Raw genomic sequence first — 25,137 nt, 5'->3', positions numbered from 1 at the left:
GTGGTCGTAACTTCCTTGGACATGTTTCACGAAGAAAGCTAGAGGAAGGTTCTGCAAGTGAGATGCAGCAACAGTAAAGACAATATTTTAAAAGGAACAGCTAAATAGTGAAAAGAGTACGAGGTGAGTCTCGAATCCTGGAAGGAGAGGTTGAAAAAAATGTGGGTTCGTAGGAGAGTGAAGAGTTTGGTCGGCCATTGTTTAGCCTGAAAGAGAGAACAACAGGAACGAGAATCAATTGAAACGAGAACCACAGACATTATCAAAATTCAATTTCACACCCTAACTCGCTTATATAGAAATCGATTTAATTTTGGGTTTCAATTCGATTGAATTTAGGGTTTCTAATCGACCGAACCCAAAATTGAGAAGATAAAGTAATCACATCTACCGTATAGATAACAATAAAGCAGATACGCCGTGGATTTACCTGATTATTCCGACGATCCGCCCGATCTTCTCTTCGTCCTCTTCGTCGAGATGGCTTTACGGGAGAAAGATGTTACCTTTTTGCAAGAGTCGCTCCACAAAGAAATATTTATAATAATATACCTCTTTTATTTATTTTTTATTCTCCTTCAGCTTTGGTTTAATGCGAACATCGTTAATATACACCGTTGAACTTTTTGTCAGCTGGTTATGAATAATCATCTATTAAATGTTACATTCAATCTTCCTCCAAATATGTCAGCTCGAACCGGTATTAAAGAACCGAATAAAACACTTTGCATATATTAGAAGGGGTTGGTTATGTTAATCAATAACATTATTAATATTAACCTTTTAATAATTTACAATTCTTGCTACACGCTCCTATAGTATATCTAAACATCTGATTTTTAATATCCAGTAAAACCCGACATTGTACCAACTTAGCTCAAGATTTGTTAAATATACTAATGCTTCTATACTATACAACCACAACCAAAACAAATGACGGTTAACAATAATTTTATTTCCAACTTGACATTCTTATTTATACTATATCTCGGGCATATTACAATCCCGCCTCAATCCGGTTTTACATTATATTTTACATTTTTTTTTTTTTTAATATATGTCTTCGACCAGTCATCCTTGCTTTCCAAACACCTTCATCATCCGAGTTATGCCAAGTTGCATTCACATTATTAGGTTTTTATATAGGAACCTTGCATGTTGCTCGGTTATGTCCACTTCCCTTACAACGGCTGCAAAATGCTTTTTCCTTGGAGCTTTCATCTAAAAAACAATTGTTAGCGGTCTATTCATAATCAGGATTATAGTTTTCAAATTTTTACATACCCTTATTTCTCCAGCTGATAATATTCGGCTCTTACGGGGTCTGCCAGGTGGACGCCTAGTTACCGGTGGGAGGACTTCGAAGGCAACACTTTCGCTTTCTTCAAATGGTTCGCTACTCATTTTGCTAACCGGGAATATTTCTTCTTTGTAAGCAGCTGCTAGACATTGTACACTGTAAACTTGGGACACAAGTGTTTCGACCCTTACTTTTCCTTTTGTACATGCACAAATAGCATGTGAACACGGTATCATGAGGGATTGGAATACATTACAACTGCAACTTTTGTTCCTTAGGTTGACGTGGAATGATCCTCCATCTTTGTCTTTGACTTCGTATTCCACCCTATTGATCTTGCTTGCTATCATACCTCCGCTTTGTTGAAAATTAAAGTCTAATATCTCACGCACCCGGCGGCTGAAAAGGTTATTTTCGTCCTCGTTTCCACTCCTCCTCTCTGAAAACCAATTCATTAGTTTTGATCTAATAAATTCAAGCAAAGGCAATATAGGATAATCTCTTGCTTCGCGAAGAACAGCGTTCCAACTTTCAGCAATGTTGCTTGTCATGATGTTGTAACGATTCCCCTTAAAATGCACTCGCGCCCAGTGTTCAAACCCTATACCTATAAGGTATTCGGCACAAGACGCGTTCATCATTTTTATTTCGTTGAACACCCCATAGAATTCAGGAAGACGATACGCCCGAGCTGCTTTACCTACAAGGTAAGAGAGATGCTTGTTTTTGAAAAAAGTACGTATGTTTCGCTTCAAGTGTAATATGCAGGCACAATGCCTCGATTCAGGATACACCTTCACAAACAAAAAATTTCATTAAGATTGGTATCGAAAGTATATGGTTAAAGTTCGTGAAAATACAGATTAACTTAATAATAACAAAGACAACACCGATATATGATTATATTTCTGTATTAACATTCCAAATAAAAAAGAAAACAAAGTTGCATAATAATATAGTATAAATATATTACCTGGGAGATGGCATAGTAAATAGACGAGTGTCTATCTGAAACAAATACAACACCTTCTTCGTTTGGGATGAATTGCAGCAGCATCTTGAAGAACCACTCATATGCTTTGTCATTTTCACTATCAACCACACCTATTGCAAGAGGGTAAACTTGATAATTACCATCTTGAGCCGACGCCGTCAACAAACAACCACCATATTTACCACGCAAATGTGTTCCATCCACTATAATAACATTCCGCATTTGCTCGAACCCCCTCACAGAAGCCCCAGAGCCAAAAAAAGGTACTTGAACCTATGACCAATTCCTGTTTGGAAATTGGTTTCCAAATGCGAAATGGTACCCGGGTTCGCTACAACCAGTTGGTTTAGGTAATTTGGGATCAAATTATACGATCCAGAAGAAGATCCTTGACTGTTGTCGAGTGCAATTTCACGTGATCGCCATGCTTTCCAGTAAGATATTTTGACATCATGCTCACCAAGCATAACCTGCATGATTTCATTAGGCTTTGGAGCCCCTCCGTTTCCACCATATCTGCACCTCATAACCTCTCCAATTAGACCATGTGTAGCTTGTCGTTCATATCCTAAATTTGGAAAAACAGTTTCAATCTCTGAGATTTGTTTATGGAATTATCGGTTCTTGCCAATGCATATAAATATATAATGATTTTAAAACTTGTTGTTATGAAATAAAAATTCGTGATATAAAATTGTTAGATGATTGTTTATTACCAATACGGTCGTCAACGGAACATGTATGGTCTAGAAACATTTTTCGTATTTCATATTTGTCAACGTTTTTAATTTTCGTTGCGTAGACCCTCCACAAACACGTTCCACTTATGCATCTCATGACGATTCCTTGTGGTGAAGAACGGGTGTTTCTCAACCTGAATTTCTTGTGCAAAGCATAAAGTGCGATGTGATGTTTGAAGTGTGCTCTATTTCTAAACACCATTCCTTCGTAAAGTTCATCCACATCGTTGTTTTTAACTCCTACAAATTTGGTTTTATTTTTGGTATTAGTTTAACGAAACCGAGAGTTTAGGAAACCTATTTCACATTCATATATGTTACATTACAAACCATTTCACACATAAGTTATTGCATCGTTCCAGGTTGAACAAACCCAAAAACTACACCCCGACATAGCCGTTAAAAAGAGTACTGATATTTTACATAAACCAGAGAAGCACCATTATTTTAAAAGCATTTTAAAAGAAAGGATCAGACCCAAACCCACCGCTTTCCCCATCAGCCTCAGAATCAGAGTCCTTGATATCGATTATTTCATCACTCCCATGGTTGTTATTGATCCCAATGCCAAGCGTGAGGTCAAGGTTTGGTCCGTTGTTGCTCCGACGAGTAGCTGTGCTCCCATTCTCCACTGGCGCGGGCTCTGCTCCTACAACATCCAAGCCAACTACTCAAATGATGATACTAATTTGGAATTTTTGGAAAAATAATTTTTAATAACTTGGATACTTAGGAGTTCTACAACCTTCTGCCACTCCATCAGTGATGTTGATCAGGTCCTCTGTGTTCGCATTTCCAGTCACTATGCCATTGTTATTCTGACCGTCGTTTAAACCGTCGGACGACCCGGTGTAAGATGCATATTCCTCATCACCAACCAGAACCGTATTTGGCGTTGGAGGAGCTGTGACCCTCTGGTTAGGTCCAATGGGAAGACCTAAGGCACCGTTAGTGTGACGGGGAGCTTGCGAGACATTGACTTGATGGATACGTTCAGCTTCAAATACTCCATTCCAGTATGCCTGCTCCTCAGCACTCTCATCTTCCCGTAACGGTTCATACGGCCCGAGGGTCCTAAGCGGTTGGACATCCAGTGGTTCTCCATGTGATCCTGTGGTTGGAGCTCGGATGTTAGGAAACTCACGCTGAAGCTGCTCCATATCCATTGGTTCGCCTTGTAGAACTATCAGTCAGACCCAATACAATCCGTTATGTTTATCTCAAAAATGCTTCCATAAGAGGACTTGGGTAATATGTATATATATATATATATATATATATATATAATAATAGGACTATAGTGTATGAAAATATTATTTTTTTAATTATACATTCCCACACTTCTTTAACCGTATAATCTCTTCCAAATATACAAGTTTACTTTTCTTTTGTTGACACAGATGATGGACATGTTAAACATAAGGTTGGTATAATACACTATGCCCTAATACACCATGCCCTAATTTTTCAAATATAAAACATTTCTGTTTTTCTAAAGTTACCTTCTTCGCTCTGAACATTGATGTTTTCTCCATTGTTATACGGATTTTCACCTTCCAAGATTGTTATTGCATCATCCACGGTAAAGCGGGGAAATTCATCTCTTTGTTGAGGAGTCGGAGCATAAACCAACTCTATTTCAAGAGCAACCCGGTAAACAATGAGAAGCTGAGGCTCGTTGAACATTATCTCCAACATGCTCTTGCTACAGATAATCGGGTGCCCTCCAACAAGATCTGCAACCACAAAAATATAGAACCAAAAATCATTAACCGTTTTATTTACTAAGAATACCATTTTTAAACGTAATATCAATTAATCTAACTATTTGAGAGTAACCTTTGATAGCTTGATGATGTTGTTCTTCAGTCACTCCCTCTCCTAGGAAGCTTCTGCCTCCAATTTTGAAAGGAGTGCGACAGAGAAACTGATATTTAGCAACTAGCTCAGGTCCACTAGTCACGTACATCACTTTGTCGGTCATATACTCCGTCACGCTCAACATCGTCTCGACGTCGTTATTGGTCGCCAGAGTCATCGGTGGAGTCCTTGGTCCTTCTGGATCGAGCATCCACTCAGGGAGCTGGTATGTCAACACCACTGGAGTGAGAACTCCAAGATCGAGTCTGATTCTAATCATCTCCACCAAACCTTCGAGACGGTCTTTGGGGTTGATTAAAACAGTCTCCCGTTCGGTTGCAAGGTTCTCCACAAACATCCACACGCCGGCTGGTGATTTCTCCCAAACGCCTTGAGCAATTATTACTAACGTTCCCATCTGGAAAAAATAAATAGATTCAGTCGATGAACAATACAAAAAACGTTTATATGGTTCAAACAGTTATTAATATTTAAAATCAAACCCTAGATGAGGACCGGTGACTTACCCTTAAAGCTGCTGTAGGGAAGACAAACCGGATGTTTACAGAAGAAACTGAAATGATATGTTGCTTTCTGACCAAATCTTTGATGCTGGGAGTCTCCATTTATAGCCAAAGGGGGATGAATACATACACGTATACCGAATTTTGGACAGATAGTTCATTTAATGCAAAGCCGTCTAGCTACTACTAGGGGTCACTATTCATGATTAGTTTTGTCTCCCCAGAAGGAAAATATCTCTGACAGTTTCGATTATAGTAAAATATTAATTAAGATCTTGCAACCTTATCTTTTTCGTTCGGTTACTGCAACATGGTAAAGGATCTGGTTCGATTTGAATGTAAAATCTAATTCCTTGTATTCCAGTTTCGTTTTCCTCTTCTTGAAGCTTTGCTGTAAGTTTTCGGTCCACATAATTATTTAATGTATTAATTTAAAACATTTGGCCCACAATTTGGTAACGTGTTGAGAACGAGAAGCTTCCTATATTATTATAAAATAGTTAATACTATCTTCTTCCTCACTTGGATCATATTTTATTTCTTATCAGTAAACAACAATGGCTGTAAGTCAAAATTCGTTGCCATCTATTGGTTCTATTCCAATCGTTGACGCTCCTCCGTGTCACTGCTCTCAGCCGACCGACCTAGTGATTTCGTGGAGTGATGACAACCCCGGAAGGAGATATTACAAGTGCGAAGATCATGGTTTTGTGGTTTGGCACGACAAGGAGAGAGCCTGTCGTTGGCAGAAGAAGAGTCTTTTGGAGGCGAGGGACAGGATTCAAAGCTTTAAGTGCTGCTCTCCGTCAAGCCAATGCCCAGATTGCTGCATTAGAGGTGGTTCGGTCCTCGGGTTCGATCAATGAAAGTTTGAAGGCCATTGAAGATCGTGTTACAGGTCATATAAAACAGACACAAACGATATTCCGTAATGTAGTTGTTTATTCCGGTGGTGGCTTAGCCTTAGCTACTGCGTTGGTTGTTTATTTCGTAAAAAATAGAGATTCTCCGTATCGTACTTTAAGCTTCTGTTGTTAGTTCTTGTCTTTTAAATAACTATCAAGTGAAGTCGTCCACCTTGATGAACTTAATCATAATCTTATGTTGGTCATTTGGTATTTCATATTGTGAACTTAATGATAATCTTATGTTGGTCATTTGGTATTTTAAATTCATTACCACTAACAAGAAACCAGAGATTTAACCGGAATCATTTCATAATAGGTGACCGAATCATTACAATTCTGTTTTTATAACAAGGACATAGTCAAATTCGGAGAACAATTATTTAATATTAATAACCAACATATTCGAAATGCCCAAACCCAACAAACTCAGCCACAGGACAACCGTAATACACATAATACAATCAAAACAAAACTGGGCCTACGGCCCAACTGAAACCCACCGCATCCCTTTGCTCGAATCGACGGAATCCGAGCAACCACAGAACGGATGCAAGCGCAACATCCGCCTTCATCATCGGTGGTCCTCCGTCGAGAGCATCCATCGCACAAACCGAAAGCTGTTGAGGTTCACCGAAACGTTTCCTCGGAATAAATTCCCGACATGACAACCACATGACATCACAACTCAGAGCTCTTGTCGTCGACATGAACCTTTTATCTAGAATATAATTTCTTTTCGGTTATATTAAAAATAGACATTTATGAATAAATATCTGTAGTGCACGCGCTAAGGTCGAGTTCTTCCTCTTTATGAGCAAGTGGTTCAAATGAAGACAAAACATCCTTTTCAAATTACTTCGCTGACACAAGCAGATTTTTTGTATATTCGTCATAGGGGACAAACTGGTACATTCCCCACCACAGGTTTGATACCGTACCCAAATATAAACTTCCCCGCTTTGAAACCCAAATATCTTTCATTTCCTGTATTTTTACCTCAATGACTCATTAAATTATCGGTTTGCCATATTGTTATTAACTGGTTTAACAGATAAATCGTAAGAACGAGAACATGTAACAAACGCCAACGAAGAGGATATAAAAGATTAGAAAACGAACACCAGCGAACATCTACGTTCCCGAATTCAAGCAAAAAAAATTTGACGCTCGGTTTTAATATGAAAATTAGTGGGAAAATATACTTATTTATCTGCTGTGAGTGTACTGTGTATTGTTATTAAGAGATTACGAGGCTAGTAATGTAAAGAATAGAGAAATGAGGGGTAAAAGTGAAAAAAAGAGAAGTACTATGAGTAGTCAAATCAAAGATGAGTCACACACATATCAAAATAACCCTCACCACCCACTTGTTACTACTCACTTTTATGCTTTTACCACTTCTGACACAGCCCACTGCCTCTCTTTACTCATTATTACTTCTCTTTCTCTCTTCACGCCATTGAGTTGTGAATCTTCTTCGTTGAGTTGAACCGTTGATAAAAATGAATACAAAATGTACAGAAAACAAAGTCAAACCGTTGATAAAAAATATCGAACCAAAACATCTGCAAAACCTTTAAACTAAGGATGTTGGTTTTGGTTCCAAAAATGGCGACTGCATAAAGAGCAGCTTTATTTTTTGGCCTGCATAAAAGAGTAACTCTGATGACAAAACTCAAATGGGAGCCAACGGTTACAAAACAAATGAGGGTTTCTATTTTGCTTTATCTTTTCACTCCGAACTCAATGCTATCTTATAGGAAATGTGGTATCTTCAAGATCACATGGGACATGGCGTAGTGTGAAACAATCCTATTGATGTTTATCAGTTTATCTATAGACAGTGGAAGCAAAGTATATCAACTTTAACAAGTAATTTGGTTGCCCGATATATAATTTCAGCCTGTTACGTACAAATAGATAGCTTTACAATATGGAGATCATGCTTGGATCCGCAACAAAATTGTTAATTTGGTTCTGAAAACTACCATGGCCACATAATTTTTTTGGCAATGTTGGGACTACGGAATGGCCATGTTATGTGACATGGAAAGATGGCCTAAAGAAACAAATCTTTCACCAAGTATTTGTAGGACTTGAAGGTCACATTCGTACGTTTTGCAGTTTTGCTAGCCATTTCGTAGTATCAACATCTTTGTATAGACGCATACACTAGATCGTTTAAATCATCCCTAAGATTCAAACACGAATACTCCTAATTTATTTCACAAGCTACATTTTTCTACTAAGTTCAATTTTTTTTTTCAGCCAATTCTTATTGGACCATACTTAGGCCATTTAGCTCATTGATATATGATGGTTTGTATGTAAGACACTACTTTGTTAACTTTATCAATAATTATGTGATTGTTTTTGTGATCTCCATTCCGATAAAAGAGATTGTTATAGGTTCTCGACAACTTTGTTTATAACCCATTGGTCAATAGTTTAGCTCCACCCATCAAGCAATTATTTTTTACTCCTTCCGTTTTATAATAGTTGATGTTTTACCGTAGTGCACAAAGATTAAGAAAATTGTATTTTTTAATAAAAAATATTTTAAAGATATAATTTTAAAATCAATTAACTAATAATAAAAAAGAATGTGAAATCTAATTGGTTGAACAGTTTCCAATAAAATTAAAGTAACCTTAAAATTTCAAAACTTCAACTAATTTGAAACAAAATTATCCTTCTAAAACATCAAGTATTATGAAACGGAGGGAGTATAAAATTGTGTGTGTTTTAGAATTTTCAGCAGACTCCACTAACTGTGTCAACCAATTCCACTGAAATAATGTTACAGTCTAGAGCGTAGTCCGTAGATAGAATAGAAGATATGGACGACAGTACACAATTCGAAGGTCAAACACAGAGAAAGGAGAGAGAGTGGAAAGTACATTTCAGTTACCGTATGATTAAATAAGAATTTAACGAACTTTACTAACTCAAATTTAAACTAGTGTTCGCTTTGTCACCAAATGCAAACTATATCAGGACGTAACGCTCACTCATTAAATAAATCTTCTAAACGTATCACTTCTCTGTATCAGATTTCTAAATAATAAGGACTCTATTATTTTGTCACTAATCTTCTCGCAGCAGCAGGCTTTATGTTTTCTGAATAAACTAATTAAAAGGAAGAGCTAATTAATTATTAAATGGAGATAATATGCAAGTGACATTTCCAATGCAGCTAAGACAGAAAAACTCCAGGTTATTATCTATCCATCTTCATCTTGCAGAGAGTGTTCTTTCTGGGTTTCCTGACTTTTTATTAGTAGTATATTATTGATATTAATACAAAAACCATGCTTTTTAATAATCTTGAGACTAATGAAAGATTTATGAACCCAATTTATACTAAAGTTTTTACTGTACAGTTTCCTTCTGTCTTGTCTCAACTCTTTCCCCTTCTCTGCCTTATCTCTCTCTCTCTTTCTCTGACTGCAAAAAAAAACAAAGCTATTTTCTAAGAGGGCAAAAAGTTGTTCTTTTCTTCTTTTGCTCTTCACAACCCGAACATGCTCTTGTTCCCACCCATTGTTATAAAAACAAGACCCTGAAAACAAAACAAAAAGGTTCTCTCTCTCTCCAATGGATTTGCAACTGAAACAATGGAGAAGCCAGCAGCAGCAGCAGACAGAGTCAGAAGACCAACCTTCTGCAGCTAAGATACCAAAACATGTCTTTGATCAGATTCAATCCCATACTGCAACTTCTACTGCTCTCCCACTCTTTTCCTCTGAGCCTACCTCTTCTAAACTATCCTCTCTGTCTCATGATTCTTCTTCCAGGTTCCCCAGTGAGTCTTTCTGAAACTCAGAGATGGACTGTTCACTCAGCATATATATATATATGTGTGTTGTTGATTTTGTCTTTGTTTTTGTGTGTGGGTGTAGAGATAGGGAGCTTCTTTAGCTGGGCACAGTGGCAAGAGCTTGAACTACAGGCACTGATCTACAGGTACATGATGGCTGGAGCTGCTATTCCACAAGAACTCCTTTTACCGATCAAGAAAAGTCTTCTCCATCTACCTCCTTCCTACTTTCTTCACCACCCTCTTCACCACCTCCCTCACTACCAGCCTGCTTGTGAGTCTCTCTCTCTCTCTCTCTCTCTCCCCTTTCTTGGTTTCATTTCATCAAGAGAATATGCTTTTTTTTATTGTTAAATAATAACTTCTCTTTGTTTTGAAGAAAAAGTTTAATCTATTTTATAAATGGGGATGCATGTGCTCTGTGCTTGTTGTTGAAGTTGTGTTCCCAAGATCCAGAGTTTGGATTTAGTATTACTTGTTTTTTGCAAATCTTGAAGAAGTATGTGATTATGGGTTCAATGCTTTTGTCTAATCTAGTTTAAAATACTCAACTGCCTTTATTGGAGATCTTAACATCATGATAGTTGATAGGATCTCTGTTCTTGATGCTGAACTGTGATATAAACTGGAAAAAAACATAGGGTATATGGGAAAGGGGGCGATGGATCCTGAGCCAGGGAGATGCAGGAGAACGGATGGTAAGAAGTGGAGGTGTTCAAGGGACGTCTTTCCTGGCCACAAGTACTGCGAGCGCCACATGCACCGTGGCCGCAACCGTTCAAGAAAGCCTGTGGAAACTCCTACCGTCAATGCCACCACCACCACCACCACCACTTCCATTGCTCCCGCTTCCGCACCCGCTGCAAAAGCATCTTTGTTTGCTTTTGGCGGTGGTGGTGAGGAAGTGGGTCAAGGAGAATCTTCTTGTTTCTTCTTCTCTGGCTCTTCTTCCAGTTCTTCATCTCAACTTCTCAACCTTAGTCAAAGGTAATGAAAAGACACTGTGTTTTTCTTTGTCTGTTGGTCTTGTTGGTCAAAGCAGTAAACACGTTGACCTTTTCTTTCTTTAGTTTTAAGCCAATAAGATTTTGGTTATGACTTGAGACATTTGTTTTTGAACGATATAATGAGGCAACGTTTATCCAAAATCTTCAATTGAATGTTCACCTTATAGCAATTCTTATATTTGACAACTATGAAACTAATGATGATGCACGTTATACAACTTGGTGTGGTTTGTATGCTAAGCAATGTTGTGCAGAGAGGGGTAATGTTTGAAATTGAGAGACACATCCTTATCATTTTCAGGGTTATTTGTTTATTTTCTTTGTGAAGAAAAACTATCTACTATTGAGAGAGATAATGGTAACATGGATTTGATAGAATCTTTTCTTTAAGCTCACTAAGGTGTGAGACTTTTCAAACAGAGAAAATAGAAGAGAGAGAGAATTAGATACAGAATGGGTGAAATGGTAGGACCTTAGTGAAAGCTGACCCATAAATGTCTCATATCTTGCAGAGGAGTTAAAGCTTTTAGATTCTTCTGCACCCACCTCCCCCATCCACACACATCACATGATATAATAATATTCTAATATCAATTGTTAATACATGCATTAAAAAGGTGCTTCAAAGCCTAATCCTGTAAGTTACAAACTGTGTTGTTGTTAAGCTAGTTGTGGAATCACTTTTGACTAGATTTTGTTTTGTACTATGTTTTTCTATATGGGGTTAATTGCTTTCACCTACAGTGACTCAAATTATGAGATGTGATTTCTGTTAACAGTTCAGAGCTGAAGCAAGGAAGCAACAACCATAAGAGGCCATACGAGTCCCATAATGGATTTGGCAACAACAGCTCAGACGGAGGACACACTTTGAGGCACTTCTTTGACGACTGGCCTCGTTCTGAAGCCGACAGTAGTTCAAGCCCCATGAACTCAACCACATGTCTCTCCATCTCCATGCCCGTAAACTCTTCCTCGGACGTCTCTCTAAAGCTGTCTACAGGCAACGAAGAGGAGGAAGCTAGGAGTAACAACAATAGGAGGGACCAGCAAAACATGAGCTGGTGGAGCGGTGGAGGGTCACTTCCCAACCACCACAACATGGGCGGACCATTGGCCGAAGCCTTGAGATCTTCATCATCATCTTCCCCAACCAGTGTTCTCCATCAGCTCTGGAGAACAGTGTAATAACCAACATAACATTGCAGTATTTTCTACTGTTTTTTTTTTAAATTCAAATATTCGCTTTATGAACAGAGAAGGCTTTTGTTGTCATCTTCCTTTTTCTTAAAGCGGTTCTCTGTATCTGTTACAGTTCTCTGCAGATTTTCCTCAACAAATATTTATCTTTTCGGAACTAAGCAAGTGTTCATATCACCAAGTATATATAAACTACTTTTAAAAGTTATTACAATGCTGCAATTGAAACTAAAGGAGGAGATAAGAAGTAAATCTTCGTAGTACAAAGAAGCTTACAGTAGGCAACTCAAGACGTTCTTCTCTTGCTCCTAAACATCCTCTGGAACAAGGCCTATGGGTACCAGAGAAGAATCTTCGTTACCATCTACTGCAGCATAAACTACAGCAGTTCTGCACGGTGCGTACACCATGAGGGAGCAAGGCCTGTCGTCGTACTTTCCATCCTGCATAGCGAACTGTCAGTTTCTTTTTTATTGAAAAAAAAACAATCTTGTTTAGTTGATGGGCTTACGGAGGTGAAGAACTCAGCGGAGTCATCTAGGCGACTGAAGCCACCGAACAAAGAATCATCCGAGTCCAAAACGATCTTGTACTTCCCCGGAACAGAGCAACCGATACGGTAGTCAGAGTAGCTGTTGGTCCAGTGAAAGTTGAAGACAAAGACCAAGTTACCTCTCTCAAATACAATGACTCTGTCTCCTTCATCCTTGCGGGATATGTACTGATGCTCTGAAGTCATGAAACCATACTTCTCCTCGAGATGTTGCATTGCTCTATCAAACTCTTGTAGTCCGTGGTACCTAAGATACTCTGCATCTCCAAGATCGAACCTACGCCGGCATTTATCATAACTAGCGTTGTTCCCGGGGATGACTCTGCCGTCAGGAAGGTGCTGGTCAGTCCTTGGGAAGTCGATCCATTCAGGGTGTCCAAATTCGTTTCCCATGAAATTGAGGTATCCTTCTCCACCTAGTCCCATCGTGATGAGGCGTATCATTTTGTGTAAGGCTATCCCGCGGTCTACACGTGGAGTGGCCTGTTTGTCCACCGCCATGAAATCATACATGTCCTACAGATTCATGCAAAAGAAAAAGATCTAGCTAAATACAACATGCCTTGAAGAGTTCCGAGACAGTAAGATGTTAGTTATGATTGTTTGCCGAGTCTTATTAGTACCTTGTCCATCAGCCAGAAAGCAATAGTTTTGTCTCCAACAAGGGCTTGATCATGACTTTCCGCATATACGACGCACTTTTCGCCCCACCTTCTGTTGGTAAGCGTGAAAACTATATCACCAACCTGCCAGTCCTCGTCTCTCTTCCTACAGAATATCACAACACACGGAGTCAGTTCAGTTTGATTTATTCTTATTGAAAGTCTTCATGAGGACATACTTGAGAAGCTCAATCCATTTATCAGCCACTGCCATGTGCAGACGGTAGTCAAAACCCACACCACCGTCTTGGACAGGAATGCAAAAAGCTGGCATCCCGCTAACCTGTAACGAAACCAAATTCAGAGAACGCAAGAGAGGTGATAATTTACTTTTCACACTAAACGTAGGTGCGTAAGACTTACATCTTCTCCGACAACAATAGCCTCAGGGTATAGCCCATGAATCATATCGTTCACCAGCATTAGATAGACCACAGCGTCAACATCAGTAGAATATCCAAAGTACTCATTGTAATTCCCAGTAAATTCCACCTATCACAAACAAGAATGTCGTTAGCTTCCAGAAAGCCATACATTTGGCATCAGTATATTAGTACCACACTGATGTAAAGGATATTTACTATTACATATTGGCCTAACAAAAAGTTAGTCCCATGCAAGAGTATCACCTGTAGTCCATGATGAGTGTACATCATGGAAGTCACGCCATCAAATCTGAACCCGTCGAACTTGTATTCTTCCAGCCACCATCTCGCGTTGGACAGAAGATACCGAAGCACCTTAAATTGACAAGGAAAATAAATTAATACAGAGACAGACGTATCTACCAACATGGTGGTAACACTGAAAAAAATAATTCATATCAATATTTCAGTATCAATCTAGAGAGGGATATACCTCCCAGCTTCCGTAATTGAAAAGACGAGAATCCCACATCCAATGGTAACCACGCTCTCCAGAGTGGAAATACTGACCATCAGTGCCATCAAACATGTTCAGACCATCCAGTGTGTTTTTTGATGCATGGCTGGTTTAATTTAAGACAATGGTGATTATCCATGAAAAAGTTCATTTTAAATTAATTCCACTAACTATCTGATGTAAGATGTGATTCTGGAAAGTGTTAAAGGGAGGCCAATACCTGTGCACAATATCCATCAGAACAACCAAACCCAGTTCATGAGCTTTGTCTATCAAAGATTTAAGGTCATCAGGTGTTCCAAAGCGGCTGCTAGGAGCGAAAAAGTTTGTCACATGATACCTGCATTGCACGTAGCGAAGTCACATTCTCATTCATCAGCTGAACAAAAAGGTAACAGGACAGGAATGCGTTGGATGTTAGGCAAATAAATATAAAGGAAGATACCCAAAGCTGGCATAGTAGGAATGCTCTTGAATGGCCATTATCTGAACTGCATTATAGCCTAGCTTTTTTATACGGGGAAGTACATCATCTCTAAAGTTGGCATATGTGTTTATCATTGGTTCCTGCAGATAAAAAGAATTACATTGCTTATTACCATATTGTCAAAATTGAACTGAACTGAAACGAAAAAGAACTCTCAAATATTATACTACTTATTGTAGTGATTATCATTCCAAGAAAAGAGGAAAAGAACGGACCGTACTACTCATTCCAACATGTGATTCATATATACGCAGTGATGTGGGCTTCCTTGGACGAGGATGTTTGAATACATATTTGTCCTGAAACAATGGAGTACTCTTTAGGGCTTAGCGAAATCACAGGACCAGAAAGAAACGAGAAATATATCAAACCACATAAAGACATCGTTAGTGCTGGAAACCAGGTAAAATGAGTACTGGTTTGTACCTCCTCAGCAGGGTCATAGTATACTCCATCGTATGGGATCTCCCCTGGTGCCTGAACAGAGTACTTGATCCAAGCTGGAATTGAGTCTTTAATTCCAGATGGGGTATCCATGCGAATCTACCAACGCATAATATAAAACAGAAGTTATAAGAAAGAGTTATAAAGGTGAAAACTTTGTCTGCTATTCCAAAAGGATACATGTAGCACAGTATTAATTCTCTTCCAGTAATAATATATCGCATGAGATCATTGGAAATGCACTACAAATCATCTCTAAAACTTAAATTAAATTATAAGCTGTTGGAGTTGTCTGTTGTAAATAACATGTTTCTTTCTATATTTTCTAACAACTGCAAATAAATGAGGAAACGGATGTGGATTTCCACAAATAAATGTGCAGCAGCAGTAAGTTGTAATGGTCAAAAGTGTTATACATCTGAGCATTGACTTGAAAACTATTATCATTTTACCTTCACGCGGGAGCCATGGGGAATTGCTGGTGAGCCATCAGCATTATTCGGCAGAAATATTTCCCACACACCATACTCGTTCTGCTCAAAATTTCAGTGAAAAGATTGTCTTAGATCAACATTCCATAAAGGGACAGAATGATAACAGAGCAAAGTAAATTTTGTACTTTGTAGTAAAATTTATTTACTAGCTTAACTATCAGCTTAAATGGAAGTTACAAAAAAAAAAAATTCCGTAACAGAGAGTAACAGCATACCCGAATCATGACATCAGCTTTAGAATTCCAATTATTAAAATCTCCAATCAGTGATGCTGCCTGGGAAGGAAAAATCAGCCAACCAACTTGTTAGGAAAAATTCTTAAACTCTAATGACAGAACAAAAAGAAACAAATTCTTAAACTCTAATGACAGAACAAAAAGAAACCAATTCTACTAGGTTGAGAATAGAGATAAAAAAACAGACCTTAGCTCCTGGTGCCCATTCCCGGTAAGTGATACCAGTGGCGCTAGCAAAGGAGTGAATAATAATTAGCAACTGCAATACCAACTATCTGTAGAGTATTTACTAAACTTCTACCGTGACTGAAGGGCTGAAACCGTAACAATATAATTTATTAAAGCTATTGAAACGGCACTTGAATATATTAAATCGATGACTACCTTCGAGTGAAACCAAATATTTCATAACCGCGAGAAAATGCCTCTAGTCCACCTTCATTCTTGTCGATTTGATCACGCAGTTTTCTGTACTGTCCATATCTGGAGATGGCACACTGTGTAATTAGAATATATACCAAAGAATAGAACACACAAGATTTTAAGCTAGGAGAAGGAACAATATCAAGAAATGACATGAAACCATGTCCCGTCCATGAAAACCAAATCCAGAGTTTAATAGTTTGATGAAGAAAACAATGAGAGAGACTTTTACCCTTTGAAAACAAGTAAACGTATATAATAGAATGATTACCGATAATCAAGATGACCATCATAACTCTTCAACATAGGATCAATCTCATATATTTTCTTCCCATCTCCAGGAGGTGGGATCCTCTTCCTCTGTAAAACTTCTTGGTCGAGAGACTCTGACATACTTGCAATATCTGCTTTATTACTCTGGCCTCCAGACGTTGAAAGTGCAGAAGTTCGTTCTTCTCCCTTTGTCTCAACTTGCTGTGCTACATCGTCATGTACCTAATAATAAAAGGGAAGAGATGATCTATCATGAGCATGTAAATGCAAGAAACTATGTAAGTGAAGCACTGAAGAAGAATATCATCCAAGAGTCAACACACATTTTGAAGAGAGATTCTTGAATAATGTAACAGATGAATACGTAATGGAGCAGGAAAGTTCCTCCAAGTTCGTTTTTTGGTTGAATACATATAGATTCATATGTGATATCATACACAATAACTAGCAGTCTGAACCACACAGGATTGATTGATGATATTTAATGATCCAGGAGAACCAGGACCAAAGACAGTAACATCAGATCCAGGAGAAATGTTCTCTTACTAAAATGTCATCACCCACAGTAAAATCAGAATCTTCACGCGATCATGAATGGTTTATTACAAAAAAAAAAAAACAAGAAGGATAACACAAGTACACATAAACCACACAAGTACATAGTTACAAAACCAAGTAGACAGACAAAAGCAACAAACCTGAGTTAGTTCAGAGACAGTTTCCTGAGGTTCTACTTTGTCAGACGCAGTTGTAGCTAGGGAAGAAGATTCAGAATCATAGGATGGCTTCCGACCAAAGATCTTCCCTACAAAGACACATTAGCAGAATCAAATTCAATTTTTTTTTTAAAAAAAAAAGGAAGCTAATCTCATGTAATCACGCACCAAATCACAGAACAAAAAAAAACACGAAAATCCACACATTTGACTCCATGAAAATCACCAAAGGTGTGCCATAAGGAAAGAAGAGAATGGATGGAGTACCAGAGGAGGAACGAGTGTCTTTCCTCAGAGAGAAGGTGACGGCGTTGGTTCTCCGATCGTCGTTGAAACTCGGGAGAGACGACTTCTTCTTGATGGATGCGAGGTGAGGGAGACGTACGCCTGAAATCGTGTAAACCATTGCACAGAACTCTTGGGAGAAGAGAGAGTGTGAGAGGAAGCCAAGAGAAAAGCTTAAAAGGAAATAAAATCTAAATAAGGAAATATATATTAATTAATTAATTAAAAATAAAATAAAATAAATATCGCACGGAGTTCATTAGGGACGGAGCGTAGCTCGCCACGTGTAGTGATGTCAGATATTTCAGTGGGTCCCCCATCAAGCGTTTCTCGTCCGTCTTCTTCATATGTATCCACAAAAAGAAAGTAGCTCTCACTCAGTTTCTCAATAATTGCATCTTTTTACCATAAATAATATTCAGGAAATAAATAATATTAGAGATCCAAAAAATAAAAGAAGAGAAGATAAAGATTTTGTAAATAACTTTGTGTTGTCACTTGTCAGATTCAGACTCGTAACTGAAAAAAAGTTTTCTCTTCAGTTGTTAGGGGATGAGTCCAAAACGTTTCACAAATATCCCATGAGAATCACTAGAGAATATTAGCATATACCAAGATGTTTATTGTTGGTGTTATATATTTATTGTTGGTGTTATATATTTATTGTTACTTGCCAAATGATAACAAAATAATAAAACGGTCATAGATTGGAAAATTTACATGAATACAACAACAACCTTCAACACAATTCTATAAAGATTTTCAACTCTATCTAAATCGCAGGTTCTTCACCTTCTTCTGGAAATTGAGGAGCTTGATACAAACAACAGTATCCACGCGATGTGGACCGCAGCTACAACTGGTAAGAAGTCATATTCGAACCTGGATCCATCTTTGAGCAACATTTTTAAACCCGTGTCTACGAGACCAGTGTTCTGCACTATCGAATGCTTCCATACAATGTCCAGCCACTTGCCTAGTAATATCATCTCCACCATATGACATAAGAAACACAAAACATAAAAGTTAGGTAGCTCTAAAACACTTTTGATCATAACAAAAAGTAAGATCTAAAACACACTTGATGATTATGTAAGTTGGTTAGTAATTTTTACCAATCTTTGGGATGAGGAATTAGAGAAGAGATTCCAGAGAGACCGAGGAAGAAGGACATGCGGATTCCGGAGATTTGATAGAAGGACATGCAGATTCTGGAGATTCCGGAGACTTGAGTACACCTGAGGCTAAAATTTTTCACTTGTTAGAAACATCTAAATATTTATCTGTCATGGATGATGTATGGAAAAATGAAAAATAGGATATAATAAAAGAGATAACAAGTACATTTGTTTTTATTAAAATTGTTATTTAGGGTGACTTAGGTCCATTTATCCATGTCTAGTTGACCACTTTTTGTGCACAAATATTGACCGTGTTGAGTTCGTTAAAGATCAATTCTATTAACATCCATATTAATTTGGATTATCAAAGGGTTCACTATAGACCACTAAGTAAACCTACTACAAAGTTCAAACTTACAATATACAAGTTTTGAGAAATTTAAATCAATTAAAGACCACAACTTCATTTTTTTTTGGGCAAACAGACCACAACTTCATAAGTACTTAAATCCGATTACAACACATAACATAAAATATATTTGTAAATTCACATATTGTAGTTTTAGTTTTAATTTTAGTTTAGTGAGAATTTTACAGAGCCAGTAAAACAATTTTAATTTTAATTTAAAATCGCTAATGTTGAATCACATGAATCCTTAAGCCAAAAAGCATAAATCTCTTACGGATTTTTTATCAAAATTCTTGTTTAGATTAGCCACATATTATTTCAAACTAATAAAAACATGGTTGAAGAATGGAAAAGAATAGATGACAATATTCAAAATCAGATAGTTCGCATAGACGACAACAATCAAGATTCGGTTTACCGAGTATTGTCTATGAGCTATGAAGATTTGCCAATACAGTTAAAGCATTGCTTCCGCTACCTAGCTCATTACCTTGAAGATTACAAGATACAAGTGACGAGATTGTATTATCTCTGGAAAGCATGAGGAATAACGTCAAGTTGCGATGAAGCTACCACTAGGAAAATTGGAAAAGAATACATAAACGAGCTAGTAGGGAGAAATATAGTTATTGCAGTAAAAAAATGATTTGACTTGCAGATGGGAGTATTGTCAAATGCATGACATTATGAGAGAATTATGTTTATAAAAAGCCGAAGAAGAGAATGTTGAGAATGTTATTAAGTTTATCAAAGTCCTTACTACTTCCACGTTTACTATTAATGCTCATACTACTACCAGATCCAGACTCGTAGCACATGGCGGTAATGCACTTGATATGATGATAAGTAAAAATAATAAAAAAGCTAGATTCATTTTGGGTTTTGGACTCAGACAGCAGCTTGTGGAAGCAGTCATCTCAAGGATTCTGAAATTTACAATTAAGGTTCTAAAAATCGGTTTAGGCGGCGCCTACGGCGCCTACCCCCCCCCCCCCATCTAGGCTGTAATTCGGTCCTATCCGAAACAATTTTTTTAAAATCCGATTTATACTGATTTGTACTATTCAAATTGGTTTAAACTGCTCTAAATTGGTTAAATACGGTTTAAATCGATCTAAATTTATCTAAATATGTTAAATTAGTCAATAATATATTTCAAATCTACAAATTTGTCTAGTTTCTTATGCTTTGTATATCTAATTTTGATAATTCATCACAATAAGTTTATAATTAAACTTAAAAATTTAAAATAAGCTATATAAATGTATAAAATATATAAAATAAATCAATAACTTACTAATGTCTAAGCTTCGCCTAGGTCCCAAAATATATTTTGTATGTTGAACTTTAACGATAACTTATTTGATGTCTCCGTTGATTAGTATAGTCGGACCTGGTTGGCTATTACATATCCAATTTTCACTACTTAAGCGATCAGCACTTTTGATTGAAAACTGATACACACAGCACCCACTTGAAACTAAACATAAATATACAATCAAACACAGTAACTTAATGATAGAGCCCATACCGGACCGAACCTGAGTTTTCCAATTTTTAAAATAACGGGATAAACCGGTTAGATTAGTCTTTGACTACCAAACCGGTTTATAATGAACTCGGTCTGGATTATAATATCAGACCAAACAAAAGAGTCCTCCTTTCGATCTCTGCAAAATTTTGTTTTGACTCTAATTAAGAGGAGAAGAAGTGTACTACTTGAAGCGAATCCAAAAACGCAGGTGATCCGTGCGTTTTCAGACATCAATCGCGACCGTAAGTATGCATCACTGGGTTCGAGCTTCCTCTTCCGATTTCACCGGAACTCCTCCACAGCCTAGGAGGTAAAATTAATTACTTCTTCTCGATTCAATTTTCGCATTTTAATTTCAGCTTCATGATTTTATTCTTCATCACTCAGTGGACATACGGCTGTCAATGTCGGAAAATCCATGGTCGTGGTGTTCGGCGGTCTCGTCGACAAGAAGTTCCTCAACGACATAATCGTTTATGACATTGGTAATCAATCACCAATCATTACTTCAGCTTAGGATTATTGATTAAAACAAGATTTTTTTTTTTCTTCTGTTGAGTTACTGTCTTGCTTCGCTTGTAATGAAAGACTAGTGTTTCTGGTAGTTTATTGTCTGCTAAGCTCAGTTAGGCTGATGCTTCATCAAAGATAGTTACTTTTTGCAAAAGACTAGAGAAAACTGAAAACTTCACCATGAGATTCATTAGATTCAATATAGGATACTACTCTCTTTCTTACTTCGCTTGGCCCTTGTTTTAAGTATCCGTGAGATTAGTTTCTTCCAGCTTTTTTTAATCATGTGATAATTGGCCGTCTTATGATTGCTTCTTCTTTTGTCCTGTCGACTAGAAAACAAACTCTGGTTTGAGCCAGAATGTACTGGCAGCGTTTCTGAAGGAAAAGTTGGTCCTACACCTCGCGCCTTTCATGTTGCCATCACTATTGATTGTCATATGTTCATCTTTGGTGGACGTTCTGGTGGCAAGAGGTGCGCACTACCTTATATTTTTCTAGTTATAAGTGTTTTTACATTCTATTTTCACCGGAATAGCTTATATTTCTATAAATAAATCTATTTCAGGTTGGGTGACTTCTGGGTTCTAGATACAGGTAAGTGTGCCTCGGAGTTTTTTTTATTCTCTGCTTTGGCACTTCTTTGATTGACGCTGCTATCAATTTTTCTGCAGATATATGGCAGTGGTCTGAGCTAACCAGCTTTGGCGACTTGCCTACGCCTCGTGATTTTTCTGCTGCCGCTGCTATTGGCAACCAGAAAATTGTCTTGTGAGTTTCATAATTTAGACGTTCACCAGCTTGTTGCATGCATTGGCTTAACCTATGATTATTGGTAGGTGTGGCGGCTGGGACGGTAAAAAATGGCTGTCAGATGTATATGTTATGGATACAAGTAAAACCTTATATCTCTCCTCTACGTCAGTTTTATAATGAACTTTTCTAAGTTTCTGATTATTGTCAACTTTCTTGGTATCCATTAGTGTCCCTCGAATGGATGGAGCTGACGGTTTCGGGGTCGTTGCCACCTCCTAGATGTGGTCATACAGCCACCATGGTTGAGAAACGTTTACTTGTTTTTGGTGGCAGAGGTATACCAGAACCAAAATCTTTGTTTTGCTTGAGCTGATAACAACTAAACTGAGACTATGGTGTGTGACATGGTTATCTTTGACAGGTGGTGGTGGCCCTATCATGGGTGATCTGTGGGCTTTGAAGGGTCTAATAGATGAAGGTTCATCCTTACTTACATTTCTTGAGAAATTACATTGAATTATGTGGAGGAGTATTCTCTTCAGATGTCTTTCTTTCTTATGTTCTGTTTGCTGATCTTATTGTGGGGTTTTATTTGTTGTGCAAGAAAGAGCGTGAAACACCTGGATGGACACAACTCAAGCTTCCTGGCCAAGCACCATCCTCTCGATGTGGTCACACTGTCACATCCGGAGGACATTATGTATGTCTTTTTCAGCACCTGTTTGCTCTTTTGTGTAGGGATATCTTCGCGTGAAATACATCACTCGCATCATTAATTTTCTGTATGAAGCTTCTGTTATTTGGGGGACATGGAACTGGTGGATGGCTGAGTCGTTATGATGTCTATTATAATGACACTATAATTTTGGACAGAGGTAGATTCTTCTCTTCTGCTAAAGAATCACTCCAAATCCAAAAAATCCACCTCAGTAATTTACAATAGAACAATCTAGTGAGATGATATACTGTGATGCAATTTATCATTTTTTGTCTGAGCATTGTTTTCTAGGGCGTCGTTACTGAATTTTCTATTTTCACATTCTAGTAACTGCTCAGTGGAAGCGCTTACCAATAAGCAATGATGAGCCTCCTCCTCCTCGAGCTTACCATACCATGACTAGTATTGGAGCTCGTCATCTTTTAATTGGTGGTTTTGATGGAAAATCAACCTTTGGTGATCTTTGGTGGCTGGTTCCTGAAGGTATCTTACTCTTATTTGTACTGCTGTCTTACTCCAACTTAGCTATCATTCTCTGTACACGCATCATCAGTTACTTATCGTTGGAAAGTCTTCAGACGAACTAATCTTGCTGTTGGTACTCAGATTGTAGGCAATTAGAGACACTTCAATTTCTAGCTACCTCTATTTTCTTTATCAAGTTCGTATTGAAAGTTGTGAAGTTCTACCGCATCTGATTAAATTTGGTGAACTATTTAGCAAGCTGATAGGGATCTAACTAAAATCTTCTACACTTCCATCACTACCTCATGGTCACCCTATCTCTTTTTCTCTTTTCTCAGATGATCCGATAGCCAAGAGGTCTTCTGTACCTCAACTTAAAAATCCTCCTGAGACTAAAGAGTCAGAGAGAGATTTGGATACGGTATCTGGAGTTCCTGCTTATGATCTTCTTTGCTTCTCGCCAATGCAGTTAAATTAGCTTTTCAACTTGTTTTAACACCAAGAGTCTGGTCACATCAGGAAAGGGGAAAAGAGGGATCCACTATCGCTGACTTGCAAAAGAAAATGGGAATCTCTGTTTCATCAGGGTTACGCCTTCAAATCCTCGAGGAGTCAGAAGATCAAGAGTTCGTTGAGTTAGGAACCAGATTGATTGAGGGAGAAGTAGTTGATAATCGATCCTCCATGGTTCAGGTGAATTTTTCCTCTTGTCTATTTCAGGATGTGTGAATGTGTTATTCTTGTACTGATAATGCTTCTCAATGAATAGATGGCAGCTGAAGCACTTCGTCAACATTGGAAAGAGTCCACTCCAGAGACTTTGCAATTAAAAGAGCTTGATTCTTTGCTTCGAGATTATCAGCGACTGGTGACCAGAAAATACACGTGAGTTCTCATCCATGCCAAGTCTTTCAAACTCAGCTCTTGTTTATCAAAATGGTTCTTCCTTTATTGCGCTTGGAATCATCACATGACATTGAAATAACTTAGATAAGCTTAGGATTCACATAGAGTTAATAATATGGATTACCATTTTTTTGTCTTGAAGCCCTTGAGACTCGTTAATCCTAGAATTGCCAAAACTGATCCATTTCTTAATGTTGTGAAATCCTCACATAAAAGTTAATTGTCATGTCAATGCATTGTTTTGTATCCCTCTGAAAACTATTACATGTTACGAACTCTCACACCTGCTTCCTTTCCTTGACATATGTTTGTTTTCGTTGTTTTGGCGGGTGTGTCTCAGAGCACAGAACAGCTTAACATCTGCAGATTTTGGCTTCCCCGGAAAGAAGACCTTTACGTTTTATCACATCAAAAGTTCTTCCGAGGTAATACTACATACTTTTCTCATGCTATTAGCTCTCTTGAACATTTGACACCAATCAATCAAACATCAGGCTTTCCGCACATGCTCTCTGACATATGAAGTTTACATTTTGCTATTCTCAGTTGCGGATGGATGACATTCCCAAGTTGCTGGAAGAATACAAAACCCTTCTAATCTGATTTGAGGAGCTTTACCATGAAACTCACAAGGAGAAGACAAAACCCCTTATAAGCTCATCAAGTAGCTGCCAAGAAGATCACCATGATTGCTATCAGCATTACCATTCCAAACAACAAAGCTAAAATGTCTCAAGAGAATCATACCTCTTATATAGACAACAAGATATGTACAACTTTTTTTTTAGTCAAGGTCAAAAAAATATACCCATGTGTAAGATTTCCATTATCTCTACTTAATTCATATCTCTTTTTTTCTAATCTTGTTTGGCCTTTGAAATAGATTGATTTGCCTTGAAGCCAATCG

At 37.8% G+C, this 25,137-nt stretch overlaps 3 protein-coding genes across 3 annotated transcripts; 2 read left to right on the top strand and 1 right to left on the bottom strand.

Moving 5' to 3' along the window:
* The first annotated feature begins 9,730 nt into the window (after positions 1–9,730).
* Positions 9,731–12,505, top strand: LOC108812980 (growth-regulating factor 3). The gene is made up of 4 exons (XM_018585390.2): positions 9,731–10,131; positions 10,229–10,420; positions 10,788–11,133; positions 11,933–12,505. The coding sequence occupies exons 1-4, from the start codon at positions 9,924–9,926 to the stop codon at positions 12,339–12,341; spliced, it is 1,155 nt and encodes a 384-aa protein (XP_018440892.2). The 5' UTR covers positions 9,731–9,923; the 3' UTR covers positions 12,342–12,505.
* LOC108812979 (1,4-alpha-glucan-branching enzyme 2-1, chloroplastic/amyloplastic) lies at positions 12,480–17,988 on the bottom strand. The gene is made up of 18 exons (XM_018585389.2): positions 17,791–17,988; positions 17,506–17,612; positions 16,806–17,029; positions 16,496–16,594; positions 16,299–16,341; positions 16,091–16,150; positions 15,834–15,914; positions 15,364–15,480; positions 15,153–15,236; positions 14,896–15,017; positions 14,671–14,790; positions 14,427–14,556; positions 14,198–14,308; positions 13,932–14,060; positions 13,748–13,851; positions 13,530–13,674; positions 12,865–13,422; positions 12,480–12,796 (listed from the first exon to the last, which is right to left on the bottom strand). Exons 1-18 carry the CDS (start codon positions 17,927–17,929, stop codon positions 12,662–12,664), a joined length of 2,508 nt encoding a protein of 835 aa, XP_018440891.2. The 5' UTR covers positions 17,930–17,988; the 3' UTR covers positions 12,480–12,661.
* A 3,003-nt stretch (positions 17,989–20,991) lies between these two features.
* On the top strand, positions 20,992–25,091 carry LOC108812432 (protein GLUTELIN PRECURSOR ACCUMULATION 3). Its single transcript, XM_018584689.2, has 16 exons — positions 20,992–21,182; positions 21,260–21,357; positions 21,722–21,860; positions 21,954–21,982; positions 22,060–22,156; positions 22,225–22,280; positions 22,369–22,476; positions 22,563–22,619; positions 22,750–22,841; positions 22,932–23,016; positions 23,187–23,342; positions 23,663–23,745; positions 23,844–24,017; positions 24,094–24,209; positions 24,571–24,655; positions 24,777–25,091. The coding sequence occupies exons 1-16, from the start codon at positions 21,121–21,123 to the stop codon at positions 24,831–24,833; spliced, it is 1,494 nt and encodes a 497-aa protein (XP_018440191.2). The 5' UTR covers positions 20,992–21,120; the 3' UTR covers positions 24,834–25,091.
* The last annotated feature ends 46 nt before the right edge of the window (positions 25,092–25,137 follow it).

The sequence above is a fragment of the Raphanus sativus genome, chromosome 6 (assembly GCF_000801105.2).
Source record: "Raphanus sativus cultivar WK10039 chromosome 6, ASM80110v3, whole genome shotgun sequence".
In the NCBI taxonomy this organism is placed as follows: Eukaryota; Viridiplantae; Streptophyta; class Magnoliopsida; order Brassicales; family Brassicaceae; genus Raphanus; species Raphanus sativus.
Note: the sequence above shows the minus strand (reverse complement) of the source record. Positions and strands in the feature narration are given on the sequence as shown.